The sequence below is a fragment of the Pleuronectes platessa genome, chromosome 17 (assembly GCF_947347685.1).
Source record: "Pleuronectes platessa chromosome 17, fPlePla1.1, whole genome shotgun sequence".
NCBI classification, from domain to species: Eukaryota; Metazoa; Chordata; class Actinopteri; order Pleuronectiformes; family Pleuronectidae; genus Pleuronectes; species Pleuronectes platessa.
The window spans coordinates 13,021,546-13,040,235 of NC_070642.1; the positions used below are offsets into that span (position 1 = coordinate 13,021,546).

Sequence of the window (18,690 nt, forward strand, 5' to 3'; positions counted from 1 at the left end):
TGTGTATGTGTGTGTGTGAGACAGACATCTGAGATTTAGTTTATTGGGCAAATAGTTAGAGCTCAACTCGTTAAGTTACCTTTAAAAAGTTCCTGTTGCCGTTTCCTCTCTATTATATATGTTGGCAAAGGACAAAATATTTGTGTTCTGACATATGGCCGTTTTGCACTTTGTTCTGTGCACTTAAAACTGAAATGTATTCCAACCACGCATTATCTAAGCCACTCATCCTCTTATTGAGCAGGAATGGAGCCAGTCCCAGCCGACGTTGGGCGAGAGGTCATCTGACCATCACAGGAGCCAACAAACATACCCAAACAACCTTCCACACTCCCACTGAACCCAATGAGTGTCCCCTATCTCTCTGGAGTGTGGGAGGAAGCTGGACATTATGCAAACTCCACTCAGAATGACCAGGTTCAAGCTGTGACTCTAACCACCTGTGCCACCCACTAAATAAATGGAGACGGACATTTCTAGGAGGATCTATGCACTCAACGTCTCCTGATCCGTCTCCAGTGTCATCGTGCTGCTGAGGGAAAGCTACAGGAACAAGGGACATCTTAAGCTGGCTGAGGGGTCGTATAGGGCTGCTACACCGCTGATGATGAAAGACAGAGATCTGCTCACAGGATCTAATTTCAGAGTCACTGAGGAGAATGCTGTAGGCAAAAACTTGTTCTGAGTGCACAAAGTATTAAAGTGCACTAGCGCCACCTATTGACAGTAACTGTATATGTACAATTCTGTGCAAATAACAATCATGAGAATAAAAACCCACTGTGTGAATATGTACACACTCAACCTTATATACCTAAACTATAAATTTGCATTTATAGCTAATCCGTTACTCTTTTAACTTAGAGGTTTTGACAAAATGATTATTAGCAGCATCTCAGTCAGATATGGATAAATTAAAAAGTTGTGAGTGGACTTTGAGTGGATCCTTTTTTAAATGTATTAAGTTGATGATACAGAATAGTTACAGAGAATTCTACAGTCGCCCCTCAATTTAAAGGTCCAGTGTGTAATATTTAGGTGAAAGGGATGTACTGGCAGAAATTTAATAGAAAAATAATCCTTGTGATGTTTCCACTAGTGTGTCTCATCTAAATTTGATGAATTGTTGTTTTCTTTACCTTATTTAAAAACGTTATATTTACATCTGGAGCGGCACCTCTCTCCGCCATGTTTTTTAATTTTTTCACAAATTTAACACCTTTTGAGTTCTTATGACAACTGAAGGCAACTACAGCTTCTCTTTCCTGATTGGAAGGGGAGGGGGAGGTGAGGGGCGTTCAGCTGCGACATGCACCTTCACCACTAGACTCTTCACACTGAACCTTTATATATTTCAGCTCACATTTCTTGCTTTATGACATAGTTTAACATTTAAAATCACAGAATTTAATAGTTCTGGTAATATAAGCAACACAAGTCATACTACTGACAAGCTGCTGTGCCTGTGCTGATCTGACGCGGCAATGTGATTGGTGTGTGACAGAGCGGAGTTAGGCTGTGATTCTCACTTTCAGCCAGCAGATGGAGCCCTCGCTCAAAGTAAAACCTGTAATGTCTGCTCTGAACCACAGACTGGAAATAAAGCTCAGAATGAAACCCAGAACTCCCAAAGGTTAAACCCAGCTAACACCCTGTTGTTATCATTAACACACAACCACTCATGACTGAGGACACACATGACCAATCAGGTTATTTAAGGACCATTTAATGTCATCAATACCTCTGGATGGTCGACCTCATTCAGGATTGCCTGTGGTGTAGATGAAGTCCTGTGGCCTGACCTGGCCTCTGAGGTTCGATGCTGAGGCAGAATCTGATTGACACAATGATTTACTGTGTTTTTAGTTTTATTTGCTGCAGGTTTTCTTGTTTGCATATAAGTTGCAGGATAGTGCAAATATCCTAGAGTAAATACATTTGTTTGTGTTTTCCTGCCAGGCTCAGAGTGCAGTGTTTTGCATCTATTTATGCACTGTAGTGTTTATGCATGGGCTGGCTGTGTGTGTTATCTGACGGCAGTGTCTGGTTTTGGAAAAAAGTCCAATAGTTTTGAGTCGATTGTCGATTTTGCCAGACAAGCCAAAGGTTTTGTGAGTCTAGCTTGAGTTTTGGGTTGAATTTGTGTTGAGAGGAAATGTGTTTTATCAATTCAGAAAAACTGTGAATTGAGCTTTTAATATTAGTAACACTAATAAAGTGGAACTGATCAGGTTCACGCCCACCTGCAACGAAGACTAGGTGAGGAAATGTTTGCTGATATATAAACTGCATTTATAGTTATACAGTAAGTATTTACAGTTTTCTCACATTCTCCACAAGATGCATGTGTCACAAACTGACATTTACACACCAGTGGTGAGGCAGCAGCACTGCGATGCACTTTCAGGTTAAGCATCAGGGCACTGAACTACCACCACTATGAGAAAATATTATGTATTTACTTAATAACATTGTTTCATGCATTTAAAGTCTGTGAATCTGGAATCACAGATGTGTTTTTGGTTTTGTTAAGCTAATTGCAGTGTAATCCAAAAATGAAACATAACCTTATACTTATTCACTAATGTGTTGCCTGCCCTGCCTGCAAGAGAGAACCCTGGGGACTTGGGTCCCCTCAATGAGACCCAAGTCACTGGCCATCCAAATGAAAAGTAAACCAACAAAAGATAAAACATGAAAAACACAATCATTTATTGGACCAGATGTAGACAGGAGACACGCCGAGAAGGAAAAACACTGCAGACACAGTTCATGTATTTGATCGCACTAGAGTCTGAGGGCAGGCAGGAAGCTGCCATGTGTAGGTGTGTATGGTTGTGTTTCCATATAGTAAATATCAAGTCCATTCTTGATCAGGAAGGTGTGGCAGGAACAGGGTGGCAGAGCAGGTCGATCACGATGAGGAGTCTTCTCCATTCGTCCAGGAGACAGCAGCTTCTTCCGGATCTGAACCAAGGATCTGAAAAGTGAAGGACAAACACAGTCACGAGTCACTGATCATTAGGGAAACAATGATAGGAGGGAAATAATACAATAATAATTATCTTTATTTATATAGCACATTTTAATCAGTTTACAAAGTGCTTAGACAGCAAAGCACAAAAAGTAAAGATAAGAGGAATAAAAATGTGCAGCATGTACGTGTTCAAATTGAATGGATAAATATTGAGCTGTGATGTGAAAACAAACAAGTAAAAGAAAGGTGAAAAGAAAAAGAAAAATAGAAACAAAACATCACATGGATGCAAGTCTATAAAAGTGGGTTTTAAGAAGTGATTGCAAAGAATGTATGAAAGTAGATGGACTAAAGCATTCGATCTGAAACAGGTTATATAAGAGTATATTGCTGTGTATAGTAGTACACATATGGTCTGTTATGTATACTGACTATTACTTGTACTATTACTTCTCCTATGAGTACAGGCCTGTAGTCCCACAGCAGCTGAGTACTTGTCCTGACCTCTCAGGCCAGATCCAGCTTCTTCTGAGTCGCTGACAGTTGGTCTTGCAGCCGCTTCTTCCTCCAGTCCAGGAACCTCCTCCTCATCCTGTTGGCCTGCCAGCCCGCCACGAAGCCGGCGGCGAACGACACCACCACGGCCACTTGCAGCGACCTGTCCGAGACGACTGCCATGTTCACCTCTGGAGCGCAGACGGCGGTGGAGCGCACGTTGGAGACGGCGGCATGAAAACAGTCAACCAGGAAGAGATCCGCTCAAATCCCGCGATACTACAGCAACGATAATCTCGTGGTCTCCAAAATAAAAGTGCGGAAACCATTTACACACTGTCAATATAATATTACTACAACTACTACTACTACTATTACAACTACTACTACTACTACTACTACTACTACTACCACTACTACTATTACAACAACTACTACTACTACTACTACCACCCTGATATTACTTCTACTAATAATAATACTATATTAATAATTAGTGTATTATTATTATTTGTATTATTATTACCACCCTGCTTCTACTACTACTACTACTACTAATAATAATAATAATTATAATTATAATAATGATAATGGGGTTTTCAATGTTATTGCTGCTTTTGACCCACACTACAAACGGTTGATAAAAATTTAAATGAATCCAGAGTTCATTTAAAAACATTTTATTTTTTTCTGGGAAAAGAGCGCTTTATAAAAAAAACATTCCTGTTAAAAGGAAGGAAAGGTAAATAGGGTTAGGGTTAGGGTTAGGGTGAGTCAAATAATAATAAAGACATTTTAAAATATTTTGGTTTTGGGAAACAACGTTTCTTACAAATCGTTGAATTCCAGTTATCAGATCAAGTTATTCTGAAGATGACAGTAGTCCATAGCTGTAGACACTCCTGGAATACACAAAGAATCATACATACATACATGCTGTAATTCACATTAGTCTGTTTTGTGGCAGACATTTTTTTTAGCAAATTAACAAAAATGTCTTGAACACAAAATATCTAATATTGAGAACTGTACATACATTTTAAAAAACAATGTTAAATCACAAATTAAACAAATCGGCCATATACTGCATGAGATTAATCAACGAGTTTAAAAGTTGCTTGTACTATTTTAAAAGACAAAAGCGTGTTTGATGGCTTCAAATATTATTAATGCTGTTACTCTTAATGCTCAGGATTTTTTACGTCACACATTTTACAGTGTGAAGATGAATTAATGCAAAACTTGCATGAGAGGAATATAAACTGGCCTCATCAGGAAGTCACACATAGACACTGTATGAGAAGAGTGATTCAGTGTTATGGCAGTAGTGGTTTCATTGAGCATCAACCTTTATGGGTTTGCTACCAGTTGCTATGGCTCACAACACTTTGCAGCCTTCTGACACAGTTGCAAGGTTGTAACTCAATATTGAAACCAACGAGTGTGACACGATTTGCAATTTATATGTGAACATGTTGAAAGTCCATGTTTATTCATGAGACACGTTGTTTCTTTCTGGAGTCTTATGTTATTTGTTATCAGGATAAAACAGAGAATGGTTCTAAGGACTTCTATTTTCCAGCTGATACAAGTTTGACTTTGTGCAGCTTTCTTTTTGATTTCCGAAGACAGCAGCTTTTACTTACTGCTCATTAACTTCATAAAGAGTTTGAGAGTTACCTGCATAACCATCATAATCAATATAGAACAAAATAGATAATCAGCAGCAAGGCATCTTGAAGTCACAACATGCTACTGAGGTAACGAAGCACAACGTTTTTTAAGATCTCTGTCTTTGGCCCTGTTCAGACCTGGTACTAAAATCCGTCTTGAGAGATCTAGTCACATGGGTGACTGGATGACATGGGTCCTGAATGTGCCTCCTAATCATTATTTTTTTTCTCATGTGGCCACATGCCTCACAGATCTCCTCTGAGTGTTCGGTTGTCAGGACGCGTTGAGCATACATTTGGATGCTTTCAGGTCTACAGTTAGCGATGAACGCTTGTGATCAGATCACTCAGGATAGAAGTTAACACCAGGTCAGAACACCGTCTGTGTTGGTCTCCTGATGTGTAGCTGCAGTGTCCATGATTCACATTCACACAGAGTCACATTTGAATAAAACAATAGCTGCCATCTGCGTGGAGCCGAACTATTTCCAATGTAAAACCACTCAGATAACCAGTAAATAAAGGTTAAAAAAAACACTCAAAAGCTTCAGCTGCAAATTGTCTCATTATTTACAGTTAATGTGTCCAATTTGTCAACAAAATGTGGTGCAGATGCATTAAAAGCCGTCAAGTATGCAATCCCAGGCCGAAGGCGTTCATGAGCTGATGCTGATGGTTGAGAAAGTCTGAGAGATTAAGTACTGGTTCAGTTTTAGTGAAAGCTGTTAAGGTGTTTGACCCTTTTGCAGAAAGTCACAACCGATTCTGTTTGAGCCTGTCGATGTGGTAGCAGAGTTTGACCGCGGGGCCCAGCTTCAGTCCCAGGTACTTCATCATCATCTCGCTTTTCAGCAGGAGCAGAGCGTCTCCGTCTATCTCCTGAAACACATGCACAGCCACTTTACTGAGAATCTACACTTTAACACATATTTTACCTGGTTATGCAGTTAACTTTACATGTGGAACAGTAAAATATTAAATCTCTTGCAATATATTTTGTGTGACATTATCGGCCGATGGCAATGGACTACAATATAAAGTCACTAGGACTCACATGCTTCCTGAAGGCATCGGCGTGAGGACCCAGGGCTTGAGGGTCGGCGTCTTTGATAAACCAAACCACCTCCTCCACACCCCAGCTCGATGGGTCCTTACCAACAGGACGTTTGCACTCTCCAGAGTCTGGCATTGAGCTGCAGCCTATGTTCCACAGAGAGAGGATTTCATGACCAAATGCTTAACATCACGGGAAGAGATTCCTAGCAAATTCTTTCGTATTTATCTGTAGTCCTTCTTCTGTGGAAGCAATACAAAGGAATTTGCATTGTTCATGGTCAATTCATCTTTTTAAGGGTTTCCCCCGCAGCCTCACCATTTCTGTTTGCCTCCTGGAAGCTTGCTGGGCTGGACGCCTGTCTGCACAAAGCCATCGGGGTAGAGCAACTACTGCCACGGTAACCATACGAGTGCTTTGTTTGGTACTGCGACGTCATGACATTGAAAGCCGAGTCACTGGGATCGATGGCGTAGCGCTTGGAGTCCACTGGTGGGTCACACAAGAAGTCATCAGGCATTGGTGTCTCTGCTAGAGAAACAACAGGAAGTGACATCATTAAAGACCATATGGACAATATTGTCTTAGTATTTAATATTGTCAAGCTACTCAAAGAATGTATCTGGATGAAATCAGGAGAACATATCCACGTCCCCCTCAAGGATGACGATAAATCACCTAACATTTGAGTTAGCCCTTCATTTATCAGATCAACTTTGCCGTTTGTCTCGAACTTTAGTTTATAACGTAATACCTTAATACCTGCAAAGCTGATGACGATGGCATTATTGGATGAATGAGTTGTATCTAGTTTAAATCATCTTGTGAGCATTATGCTTGTGACTGTGTTAGCATGCTAATGTTAACAGTCTGACAGACTCTAAAATGGAGATAGGGTGTAAAACCATGAAGAGGTATCTTCCGTTTAACACTAAACAACTTTGTACAACAAATGACCATAAAAATGTGTAGAAGCCAAATTATAGACTACACACAAAGCTGGATGATATGATCGCTCTTTCTGTCATTTCAGGTATATTTGGGTTCCAAATGTAATATCTGGGAAATTTCTGCTTCATCTCTGGTCATCTTTAAAAATACAGTATATATAGTCTAAGGTTTAAGCACAACCAATTTACCTTTCTGTCAGACCAATATGACATCTGCAGACTTAAATGCTGCAATAGAGAGCAGTTTGAATACTGATAAAAGCTATTAATAATTATGAGCTACATCTTGAAGCCCCTGAGTCTGTTACTGTGTGGATGTGAAAAAGATGAAATTGTTTAAGGAATTATAATGAATCCCCTTTCTTTGTTCAGGTTCTGTTTTTAGGCTCACCAAAGCTGAGCAGTTACAGGTTTAACTGGTAACAGATTTATAAGCTGGAAATACTTTGAATTAGTTGAATCAACATTGTGCTACACAAAAGTCAAATGTATTTTTTTGTCCTCGAAAAGGTCGGTTGAGAGATAAGATCTGCTTGTGTGTGTTTATGCTTGTGATGTGACGGTGGAGGGTTATTTACAGACAAGCCTTTAAATCTTATAGTAAACCTTCATATATTAATAGAATTCCATTAGTTTCTTTCATTTTTAGAATCCTAATCCTTCAATTATTCTTGGATAAACATTGTTTGAGAATATATGACAGAAAAAAAAATCTGAATCTATAAAGGAATGCGCTCAACATAGACAGTATCCCAAATAGTATGCTTGAAATGCAGGGACTGTCTTTGAAAGGCTTCTCCAATTCTACCAGAGAAGTGACATACACCACAGGGAGTAAACTGGTTTTGATGTATGTGTGTGTGTGTGTGTGTGTGTGTGTGTGTGTGTGTGTGTGTGTGTGTGTGTGTGCGTGTGTCTTTTTAGCGCTTTGCTTCTGTACGTCTACAGTGTGACATCAAACACTTTTTATGATTTGGAACAAAGAGCAAACTGCTGGTCCTTATGAGATTCCCATTCCCATTCCCACCTCAAATACGCTGAATGCAATCTTAAAATATTTGCTATTTCTGAGCAGGACAGGCCTTGGGGGGGGGGGCGAAAAAAAAAGAGCAAGACAGAAATGATGGTTGTATGTGAAAGTGAAAGATTAAAAAAACTCTCCAGAGGCAACGCAGAAGAGGGAAGCTAAGTGGTGAGACAGACGAGAATATGAAATATGATGTGTTTGGGTTCTGTTGGAAGGCATGCGTTTCTGATTTGAAAGCATGTAAACACACACAGTAAACCCACAGACACTCCTGGGGGTTTTGATTTAACATGCAGACATGCAGAAGAGTCAATGTTCTACATCTAAAAGAATATCTCCTCTCACAGAGAACGGGGGACTGATGTATTGAGGGAACAAAGAGGACACACTGGCTGAGCGGAATAAAGAAGTCAGCTGGGATGAAAAAGATAAGATATAAACACAAAAGAGTTGAAGGGAGGGCACATTTCATACCAGAGAGTCACTAACAAGTCAAGCCGGGTGTGAAATACGTGTAATGTTAAGACCACCTTCCTCAGACTGAACAGCCCCAGATCTGAGGCTTAGAAAATTCGACCTCTTATCCTTTCTGACATCATATCCCTCATTTAATTAATCACACAGTTAATTGCCTTGTAGAAGTCAAACTGTGTGTGTGTGAGTTTGTGTGTGTGTGTGTGTGTGTAGTGTTACCTGTTAGGACCTGTGGTGTGGTAGAGTGGGGGACGATGGCAGCGTCCTGTGGGACTGAGCCCATCTCCGGTTCTGGTGTGCTGTTCGGAGAAGAGTTGGCCAAGGACATCACCATCCTGGGCTTCAGCTACACACACACACACACACACACACACACACACACACACACACACACACACACACACACACACACACACACACACACACACACACACACACACACACACACACACACACACACACACACACACACACACACACACACACATACAAATCAGTAATGTCCCTTTATAGCTGGGATTCTTATAGAACATAAGAAAACAATATTTTGTAATGAGTCTATTAGGGGAAATACTAGGGTTTAAAGGGGAATTCTGGTATTTTATACATGAGCGTGTGTAAATAAATGGTACAACTACAGCTTTGGGAATCGGAATCAGAATATTGAATCAAAAAAAGCTGTTTTAGTGGATATTCCATAGCAGTTGCCCCATAAGATTAGTTTGCAGCCACAGCTACTGTGTTGCAGCTGCTGGCGGAGACAATCTACTAAGCCGATCACTCATATTTATAAACATTGGGCCCAGGTTGAAAAACACCGGAATCCCCCTTTAAATAAAAATGGAGGCTCTCAAAGTAATTCCACTATCAACAGAACCACCATATCAAATATCAATAACAATCAGTACCAATACTACTAGAGATGCCAAAACCAGAGCCGATTCCAGCACCACATTGTGACCTACACTCAACTGAATAGCCTGAACACATCCTGTGCAGACACAGACAGATTCCTGGAAGCTTAGTAAAGTGAAAGTTACCTTGAAGCCAGGTTTCCTGCCTCTCTTCTTCGGGACTTTGAGTTGCGACAGAGGCTCGACATAGTGACTCTGGAACTCCAGCTTACGGATGGGAGGGCGTCCTCTCTTCCTGCCGGGCACCTTCCCCGGCGGCCCCACTGTAAACTGTGGGCCGGGGGCTGGAGACTGCATTTCAGAGCCGACAGACAGGGCACTCATCAGACCTGACAGAGACAGGGAGATTATTAAACTGAGAGTAACAGGAAGTGGCGACTTCAAACTGCGCGCACCACTGCCTCTGTGTCAAAGTGGAGCGGAAGCTGAGATGTACATGTCAGACTATTTCCCCCAGAGACACACACACACACACACACACACACACACACATATATATGCAAACACACATGTGCACACCCACCCGCCCAGAAAATATAGGAAATAGAAACAAAGCAACATAAAGCTTTGTAGTCTGCCACACCCCTCCCCCTCTGCAGCTGCAAAGATTGCAATAAATATCATTACTGCACAGAGAGGGACAGACAAAGACACACAAACACAACACACACACACACACACACACACACACACACACACACACACACCCCTTGCCTGTGTTAGGAGCGAGCATGTGAGTTACCAGCTGAGCAGCACCGCAGAAGTTCAGCAGAGAATGTTTCACTAATTGTCTGTCTATACCCATTATTCTTTTGTCTCTGTTTGGCTAATTAACACACACACATGGTTTAGCCTCATCGCAGAGCGGTGGATAATGAAATCATCTTCCTGTGATGAAGAACACTCGGGTCATCCGCAGAAAGCAAGAGAAGCAGGAACAGAGACAGAGGGAGCACGTGAACATGCGGTGTCCCCACCATCCTCCACCTCACGTCAAATCGCACAGAGAAACAACCCTCAACATGAACACACACACACACACACAAGCACACACACACACACACACACACACAGACATGAATCAATGTGAGTGCTGCATTGCCTACCATGCACACAGCCGTCTGGTAATCACTGCCTGCGTGATGCTTCACCCCAGCAGCAGCTTTCTGGATATTCCCCCGATGGATCTCCAACCCGTCTGCCTCTACACTGTTCTCTGCTGCTGCTGCTGCTGCTGCTGCACACTTTCAAGACACCGGCATCTCTGCACACCTCTCTCTCTCTCTCTCACACACACACTCTGCCTCCCCTTCTCCTTCCCCCCTCTGTCTGTTCCTAAATCTCCGACTACCTTCCTCTAAAACATCCCCCTCCTACCCCCCTTCCCTTCTACCCTAACCCCCTTTTCCCTGTGTGTCCCCTTTGGGTTGCCATGGCAACACGCTTCTAACATCCCGCGGTAGCCGGCAGACGTGCTGAGCTCAAAGCAACGTCTATATGAGCGTGTGCGTGTGTGTTTCTGTCATAGGCTACCTTGGGGGACAAATGTTAAGGTGAGGGTTAGAGTAGGGTTGGGTAAGTATTGGTTATGATTATTATAAAAGTAGTTCTGCAGGAAATGAATGTAAAATCCCAAAATGGTACCTAAAATTTGTGTGTGTGTGTGTTTGTGTGTGTGTGTGTGTGTGTGTAGGGGATCGTAATGTAATTACAGCAGCTCAGGATCTTCCTTGTCTGTTTTCAAAAAACGGCTCAGAACAAGTGACAGGGGATTCAAGCTGTGCAGAGTTTTTTGCACTACACGCGTCCGGGGATTACAAACTGAGAAGTGAAATCATTTCTCAGGAATGTTCTGCACAAGAAGCCGGTTCTCATCAACAACAAAAAAATGATTGCACCAAAATCTGAATATATAATATATAAGTATAAGTAGTATGAATTCTTTTTGTCAAAAGCTTCAAGCCGAATCTCGTCAGGATTATTCTGCTGTTGTTGTTTGGGATCAAATATATATTTCTGCCAGAGCCTTCCTTTTTATTTATAGACTTCCTCTCTCTTTGTGTCACCTCAAGTATGTGGCTTTTGTTTTATGTCTAATAAAAAGAACACGTGGAAGGAATAAAAGATTATGTTTGATTGGTTTCCCCATTGAAAAAGAAAAACACAGCCCTGCAGGTGCTTGAATGCTCTCATAGGCTACAAGCGTGGGGTCCGACTCGGGCTTTGACCCGCCTGCCGCCACATATCGATTAGCTACGCTCAGGTTGCTATGCCGATTTCCCATTTGAAGCCACGTTTGTGGGGTTTTAACACTCAGTCAAAATCCGGTTAACCTTTCAAATGGGGGGGGGGGGGGGGGGGGGATCAAACGCCTGCTTGGCCTCGCTATGCTCGCACAGCCGCTGCCAGCGAGTGAAGAGATTTGTAAAGGAGTCGGACGTGAAGGGGTTGACTCACAAGATGTTTCGACACTGAATGTGACAGGCCAGGCTAAATGTATTGTTTCTTAGCTCGGAGCCCAGACGCTGTGATAAAATAAAAGGGACAATAAAGGTGTTGGGACAATAAGGCTATGATACAGAGTGTTGGCAAACAGTCACACACTTAATCTACAGGGACCGTGAATTGAGTGTGTGTGTGTGTGTGTGTGTGTGTGTGTGTGGGCGGCCAATAAATCATAAAGTAATTACACAGTGAGATTAGTCCTGATGTCCCTCCTCAGTCAGTCCTGTCCCATTACGGTGCATCACATTACAGACGCAGAGAGAGAGAACAGATAATCATCTTTTACTTAGAAAGAATTGGACGTGGGGGATGGGGGGGCGGGTGGGGGATGGGAACGGGGGGGGGGGGGGGGGGTGCCATTAACACCCACATTTTCTCTCCCTCAACCTTTTTATTTTGGGGGGGGGGGGGAGGAGGAGAAGAAAAAGCTTTGCCCGGCTGCACCAAGACGTTTTTGGACCGCAGCTTCATTTGCTTAAGGCCAGTTGAACAATTAACAGACCAGTGAAACCAGTTTCATTTGATACTGTCCTCCACTGCCTCCGTCTGCTGAATGGAAGAGGAAGGCACTTGGTGTGGTGGCGGCCGCAGTAACAATGATCAGCCCCGATTAGCATAACTTAATCACTGGTTGCAGGGCATGAATTTTGTATCTGTTTTCACTTGTGAAGGGGCCAAATTGCAATGAAGTGAGTTATGCTAATGCGTCTCCACACCTACACACACACGGACAAATTGTGTGAACACCGTCTCACACACTCACACACAGACACACACTCACCCACCAAGATGCATGCAGGACACCTCGGCGTTCAAACAAGAAACTATACATCCTTTCTTTAGTGTGCGTGTGTGTGTGCGCTTGTGTGGATGTGTGAGCGTGTGTGTGTTCTCTAATCAATGTAACAACCCCCCCCACCCCGAATTTATTTACAGCTCAGGCAGGGCGTCGCCATGGTAACAGACAGTAGAATCGGATTCTGCACCAAAGTCATGTGATAAGGTGGGAATAAATAAACACATAAACAGCTATGTGTGTATTAAAGAGGCGAAATCACACATTCACACACAGACACACACATTGTGCCGCCTTATCTCGGCTGAGACCGTTAATAACACAACACACTCCACAGGAAAGGGAAGGAGAGGAGTGTTGCTCTTTTCTTCTCAGGGATACAAAAAGGAAAATGTGATAAATATCATCCAAGATCCTTAGACGACTTTGTCCTCAGACACACACACACACTTGCACACATTTACCAGTTGAAATAGACAATATCAAATTCATCTTCCTTTTTTTCTTGGCCATATAATGATTTTCAACGTAGGTGGTATATTTACTCAAGTACTGTGCAGGAATTTTGAATATTTTACTTGAGTCCTTGTATTGTAGTGACCTTACAGAATTAGTTTTTTACAATTTCAACATAAAATGTACAACTCTGGATACAAATACAGTTTATTATAGTATGCTTTAATATGGTGGTCATAATAATTCAATATATTATATATTTATTATTGTTGTTAATAATAATAATAAAAGTAATGGCTAAAACGAGATACAAAAAGGAAAATGTGATAAATATCATCCAAGAATCCTTAAATGACCTTCTCCTAAGCACACACACACGTGCACACAATTACCAGTTGAAATAGACAATATCAAATTCATCCTTCCTATTTTTTCCTTGGCCTTATAATGATGTTTAACATAGGTAGTATATTTACTCAAGTACTATGTAGGAATTTGGAATTTTTAAAGTAAATGTATTTTACTTGAGTCCTTGTATTGTAGTGACTTTACAGAATTAGTTTTTTACAATTTCAACATAAAATGTACAACTCTGGATACAACTACAGTTTATTTTAGTATGCTTTAATATGCTGGTCATAATAATTCAATATATTATATATTTAATATTGTTGTTAATAATAATAATAATATAAATGGCTAAAAAATACAAAACAATTGAATTAACCAAATCACTTCAAAATAAAGTGCTGAGATTCACTAGCATTAATATTTACTCTGTTCAGGGGCCCAGCTCCTCTCTCTCTGCACAGCTGGCCCTGGCTCCGCCTCCACGTTGACCAGGTGCCAGCAGCCTCGTCCCTGCTGGTCCCGGTGATCCAGGCGCAGCCGCACGCCTTCGCCGAGGATGCCCGGAAACCAGGAAACAGGTGGCGGGGGGGTCCAGTTAGGAGTCAGGTTTGAAATTCAAACGTCCTCTCAGGCTCATATCCTCGCAGCCCACCAGCACAGAGCAAAATACATCGCACTGGGGAAAAATTAGAGAAAACACTCAACAACCATAGATTGGATCCAAAAGATGGAGGACATGACTGCTCCCCCAAAAGAAAACCAAAATGTCGGGCTGGTTGCAGAAGAGGTCATAAATCCCACCTCCTTCTTATTGTCGAGGAGACACAGAAACAAAATAATGAGTCAAAATAATAATCAAATAACTTTCTCTCAAAGATGGTTCCTGTCATTTTTAGATACTGTAGTAGGGTCGATGTTTGTCCAACTCTTAATTCTTCAGGTCAGTTTGGTTTTATTTGGTTATTTGATTATGTGACAATGGGGTGAGATTGACAGCTGAGACCGACTCCTGATTGGTTGAGTGCATTTGTGTCAGAGGGACCTAATGCTGCTCCCTCCCCTGATCACTGCGAAGAAAGAAAGATAGAAAGAAAGAAGGAAAGAAAGAAAGAAAGAAAGAAAGAAAGAAAGAAAGAAAGAAAGAAAGAAGGAAAGAAAGAAAGAAACGAAAGAAAGAAAGAAAGAAACGAAAGAAAGAAACGAAAGAAAAAACTAAAGAAAGAAAGAACGAAAGAAAGAAAGAACAAGGAGGGTATAGAGGAATATTTAATCAGCAAAATAAATTGGCGGTTGTCTAATTACAGCAGCGCGTGCCTGTTCAGAGGTCAGAGAAATAAACTGAGAGCTAATGGGAGAATATGGCTTCACTAATGATAAAAGTGTAGGGGACAATGTGTCTATTGTGCTGTAAAGTGAATTCAAATTGGCCTCTAGGGCTCTGGACTCACTGATTAACTTGAACTAACTTGCGCTTGCAGTCTCCTCTGAATTGGATGGAACAAAGGAGGGTGATGATGAGAGAGAGGGAAGTGGTGAGGCTTGTTGGAGCTGATGGAAATGTTCACATTATCACCCTGTTACAATGCTGAATGAGCCCATCTTGTTTTCTGCCGGGCGGTAGTTCGTCCTGCTGGAACTAATGTCGAGGGAAAGACTTCTTCATTCCAGATCTTTATGGATTGTTAGCAAATGCTGTTTGTCGAGACGGAAGGAATCTTATCGTGAGACATAATTGCTCCTCTGACTAAATGAATTTATATAAAAACGTAAACCTGATAGCGACGTGATTTCCTAAATACACACACTCCCATTAAGTGTTCTTCATGCAGTGCAGCACGAGGAGAGGATAGAGAGAGGGCTTCCGTTTCAGGTGAATGTATATGAGAATCTGTTGTTTGTTTGTATTTTTGTTTGATTGTGAACAAGATTACACAAAAACAACTGGAGGGATTTCCACGAAACTTGGTGGGAGGATGTGATAGATGACAGGGAAGAAGTGATTCAATTTAGGTGCCGTTCCAGAATATTCTTTCACCGCTTCTAACATAATGAAACATTAATGAAATAAGTCCTATTTATTAACATGTTCCCCATTTCCCCAGGGAGTACTTAATGGATCTAGATGAAACATATTACGCATATTTTGGGAACTTGAATATAATGATACTGTTGGGCCTTGGTGGAGGAAGTAATGTAATGTGGTAGGTAGTAATTGTTATAGTCATGTCAGTGTAAATCAATAAAAACAAGAACACATGTAGCCATTGTAGTTACTGCAGTCATTATGGTGACTTTTTGAGTTGGACGGAATTCTAACCATTGAATGCAAACCATTATGCATAGGTGCAACATATTTACCATCGTAGTTTATTGTGCTAGTATTTTCTATTATAATCAACAAATATGAATTAAAGCAAAGCCAGATGAGTGCCATTAGTTTAGCAAGTCTTGACAACCACTAAAAACCAAAGTCATTAGGGTTTATTTCCTGTGAACCATGCAGCAAATACGAAGGTAATTAATCCAAATTCATGGACAGTTATTGTTGGAATGTTAGCATTTCCACTAGCGTGACTTAGAACGACTCAAAAAGCACAAGCAGACCAAAAGCCACTGTCTCTAACTTCTAACTGACCCCTTTAATCCTGGGAAGGAAAGAAGGAAGAGATTGAGACAGAGAGATGAAATGAGATTAGCTATGGAATAAATAAAAAGGCCTTAAGAGAGAAAGTAATACAGTTGGAGAAGAGGGGGTTGAGAGATGGTTTAAAAGAAAACACCAGAAAATGGCGAGAGTAAATGAGAACGGAGGGAAACTCTAATTATTTTCTTTTTGAAAGAGATGCAGTGTTTTTTTGTTTATTAGCATTCTATGTGTGCGTGTGTGTGTTTGTGTGTGTGTGTGTGTGTGTATGACTAAATATAATGAAAGGAGAGATATAAGGACAGAAAAGAAGGAAATGGGTCAATAAGAGAAAGGAGTGAAGAGAAAATAAAACACTTTCATCTGCGAACTGTCTGAAAATCGTCTGCCCTCGACCCCGATATTTCATATTTACCAAAAATCGGAAACATCAAACAGTAAAACACATGAAACAGACTGTTCTCTCTCACACACACACTCTCACACACACACACACACACACACACACACACACACACACACACACACACACACACACACACACACACACACACACACACACACACACACACACACACACACACACACACACACACTGGATCCCCTTAGAAAAGAACAAAATACTTTATCTTTCCCCTTTACCAAACTAAAACACACACACACATACACAACCACACACAACCATACACACATACATGCTGTTCATTATTCCCACAAGCAGCTATATGGAGAGATCACTGGAGAGGTTTGAAAGAAAATCAGTCATATGGCGTCTGCATGAGACTTTGGTCCCTTTCAACAGGCTTTGTGTTATTTTCAAGCTTGGGTTAAAACAGAAATATTTGTTATAAAAAAAATTAGGATAATGCCAATGAAAAATATTCTGACATGTGATGAGGTGACAACAAAAACAGATTTTTTTCGTATCTGCGGGGCAGTAAAAACAAAAGATTTGATTGGCTGTGTGTACATGGTCGGTGTGGTCAGTTGTTACCAAAGTGATGGTGACATCGTCAGGGAGCTGACGTTGCAGAGCTGGATTATTATGAGATCATCATGTTCGGTCGCCTTGGAAACAAAACAAAAATTGGCACAGTCATAGTATTTCATAACAACACTGATTGTAGTATTTTTACTGCAACCGTCACCCTGAAGTCACATTTAACACTTTATATCACAGGATCATTGATGTTTTCTGATTTCTACATAAAGTTCTTCTGGAGAGAAACGAGTGATTTGGTTCATCAGAGAGAGGAGGTTCACCAGTTAACTTCTAAATGGGAAGCTGAGCTGAGCCCAACATGCAAAATGTGGTAAAAAAAAAAAAAAATATCAGCAAGAATAGAAATAAAGTAACTAAAAAAGCTGACGACTTCTTGAAAAAGGAAATATTTTCAAAATATATTCACTGATGTGTGGCTTTGCTCAAAGCTTCAGATCTAACAGTGAAGGAATGAGATAGTGCACCTTACACAATCAGGAATTTTGCACTGATGTTGGACATCCAATTTCAGCACCCGATTTATACAAATCCTAGATCTACCACTGCTTTCGTGTAGTCTTAAAAACACAGTTTCAAATAAGAAGGGACCAGTGTCCTGAAGCTCAGCCTAGTCAAGTTTAAAGTGAGTCTAAAATGACCTTGTTGTATTTAACAGATCATTTAGGGTGAGATTATTATGACCTGATTCTAGGTTAGACTAGTACATCGATATAAACAGCCAAGGATTAGTTATATAATCACATTGCCGGTGTCTTTACCGATTGGATCCGTTGCTCCGTGGCGGGTTCCGTTCGGACCGTGAGCCCGGTGCCTCCCGGTGGCTCCCGGTGCGTGGAGCAGCTCAGTCCGGGTTCCTCCCCTGCGGATGCGGCACCGCGGCGCTCACAGAGCCGCTTGGTGCTGGAGGCAGAGCAGCCGCAGTTTCACCTTCACGCTCCTGTCCGGAGGTTTTATAATTTAGGGGCAGGAGCTTCCTCAGGGGCGCAGGTAGAGGAGGAGGAGGGGGGGGGGGGGGGGGGGGGGGGGGGCTACTTCTTTTTCTTTTATAACTCACAACCTTGTGTACATGCTTACATGGTGTTTTACCTGTATTACAAGTGTGCCATTTCTCCTTTCATTTTATTTTCCCTATTTTAGAAAGTGGGTATTATCTCTGAAAGACATTTGCTGAAGTTATCTTGAGAATTTTAGTCTAAACTTGCAAAAATTACACTTTGCTTAACTTCCCCACCTCTTCAGATACAGTCCACGTTTGACCTTCACTATTCATTTCATTCCAAATATCAGATGTGAAGGGTGCATCATGTCTAATTCTGCCAAACTGATATGTGATGTGTGGTGCAAGTTCCCTAGCAAGTTGACAAATACAGT

At 41.3% G+C, this 18,690-nt stretch overlaps 2 protein-coding genes across 4 annotated transcripts; both read right to left on the reverse strand.

The window, feature by feature from the left end:
* Window positions 1-2,688: 2,688 nt before the first annotated feature.
* On the reverse strand, window positions 2,689-3,710 carry LOC128460260 (mitoregulin). Of its 2 annotated transcripts, none has more exons than XR_008342190.1 (2): window positions 3,428-3,710; window positions 2,689-2,980 (listed from the first exon to the last, which is right to left on the reverse strand). XR_008342190.1 is itself a non-coding variant. In XM_053445357.1 (2 exons), exon 1 carries the CDS (start codon window positions 3,653-3,655, stop codon window positions 3,485-3,487), a length of 171 nt encoding a protein of 56 aa, XP_053301332.1. In that variant the 5' UTR covers window positions 3,656-3,710; the 3' UTR covers window positions 2,689-2,980; window positions 3,482-3,484. The 2 variants fall into 2 exon arrangements, 1 of the variants encoding a protein (XP_053301332.1); XM_053445357.1 differs by having other exon boundaries at window positions 3,482-3,710.
* Window positions 3,711-4,136: 426 nt separating this feature from the next.
* On the reverse strand, window positions 4,137-10,823 carry scml4 (Scm polycomb group protein like 4). 2 transcript variants are annotated; one of them, XM_053444912.1, is made up of 6 exons: window positions 10,671-10,823; window positions 9,691-9,893; window positions 8,870-8,996; window positions 6,518-6,730; window positions 6,200-6,345; window positions 4,137-6,024 (listed from the first exon to the last, which is right to left on the reverse strand). In XM_053444912.1, the coding sequence occupies exons 2-6, from the start codon at window positions 9,886-9,888 to the stop codon at window positions 5,899-5,901; spliced, it is 810 nt and encodes a 269-aa protein (XP_053300887.1). In that variant the 5' UTR covers window positions 9,889-9,893; window positions 10,671-10,823; the 3' UTR covers window positions 4,137-5,898. The 2 variants fall into 2 exon arrangements, with proteins under 2 accessions (XP_053300887.1, XP_053300889.1); XM_053444914.1 differs by lacking the exon at window positions 10,671-10,823 and having other exon boundaries at window positions 6,518-6,727; window positions 9,691-10,009.
* Between the last annotated feature and the right edge of the window lie 7,867 nt (window positions 10,824-18,690).

What these genes read in the sequence shown, in the direction of transcription:
- scml4 (XM_053444912.1), bottom strand. Translation starts at nt 9,888, where the DNA reads ATGAGTGCCCTGTCTGTCGGCTCTGAAATGCAGTCTCCAGCCCCCGGC. An exon ending in GCAGGAAACCTGGCTTCAAG is followed by an intron (nt 8,997 to 9,690) that starts GTAACTTTCACT and finishes GTGTGTGTGTAG; the next exon opens with CTGAAGCCCAGGATGGTGAT. An exon ending in CACACCACAGGTCCTAACAG is followed by an intron (nt 6,731 to 8,869) that starts GTAACACTACAC and finishes TTGTTTCTCTAG; the next exon opens with CAGAGACACCAATGCCTGAT.
- LOC128460260 (XM_053445357.1), bottom strand. Translation starts at nt 3,655, where the DNA reads ATGGCAGTCGTCTCGGACAGGTCGCTGCAAGTGGCCGTGGTGGTGTCG.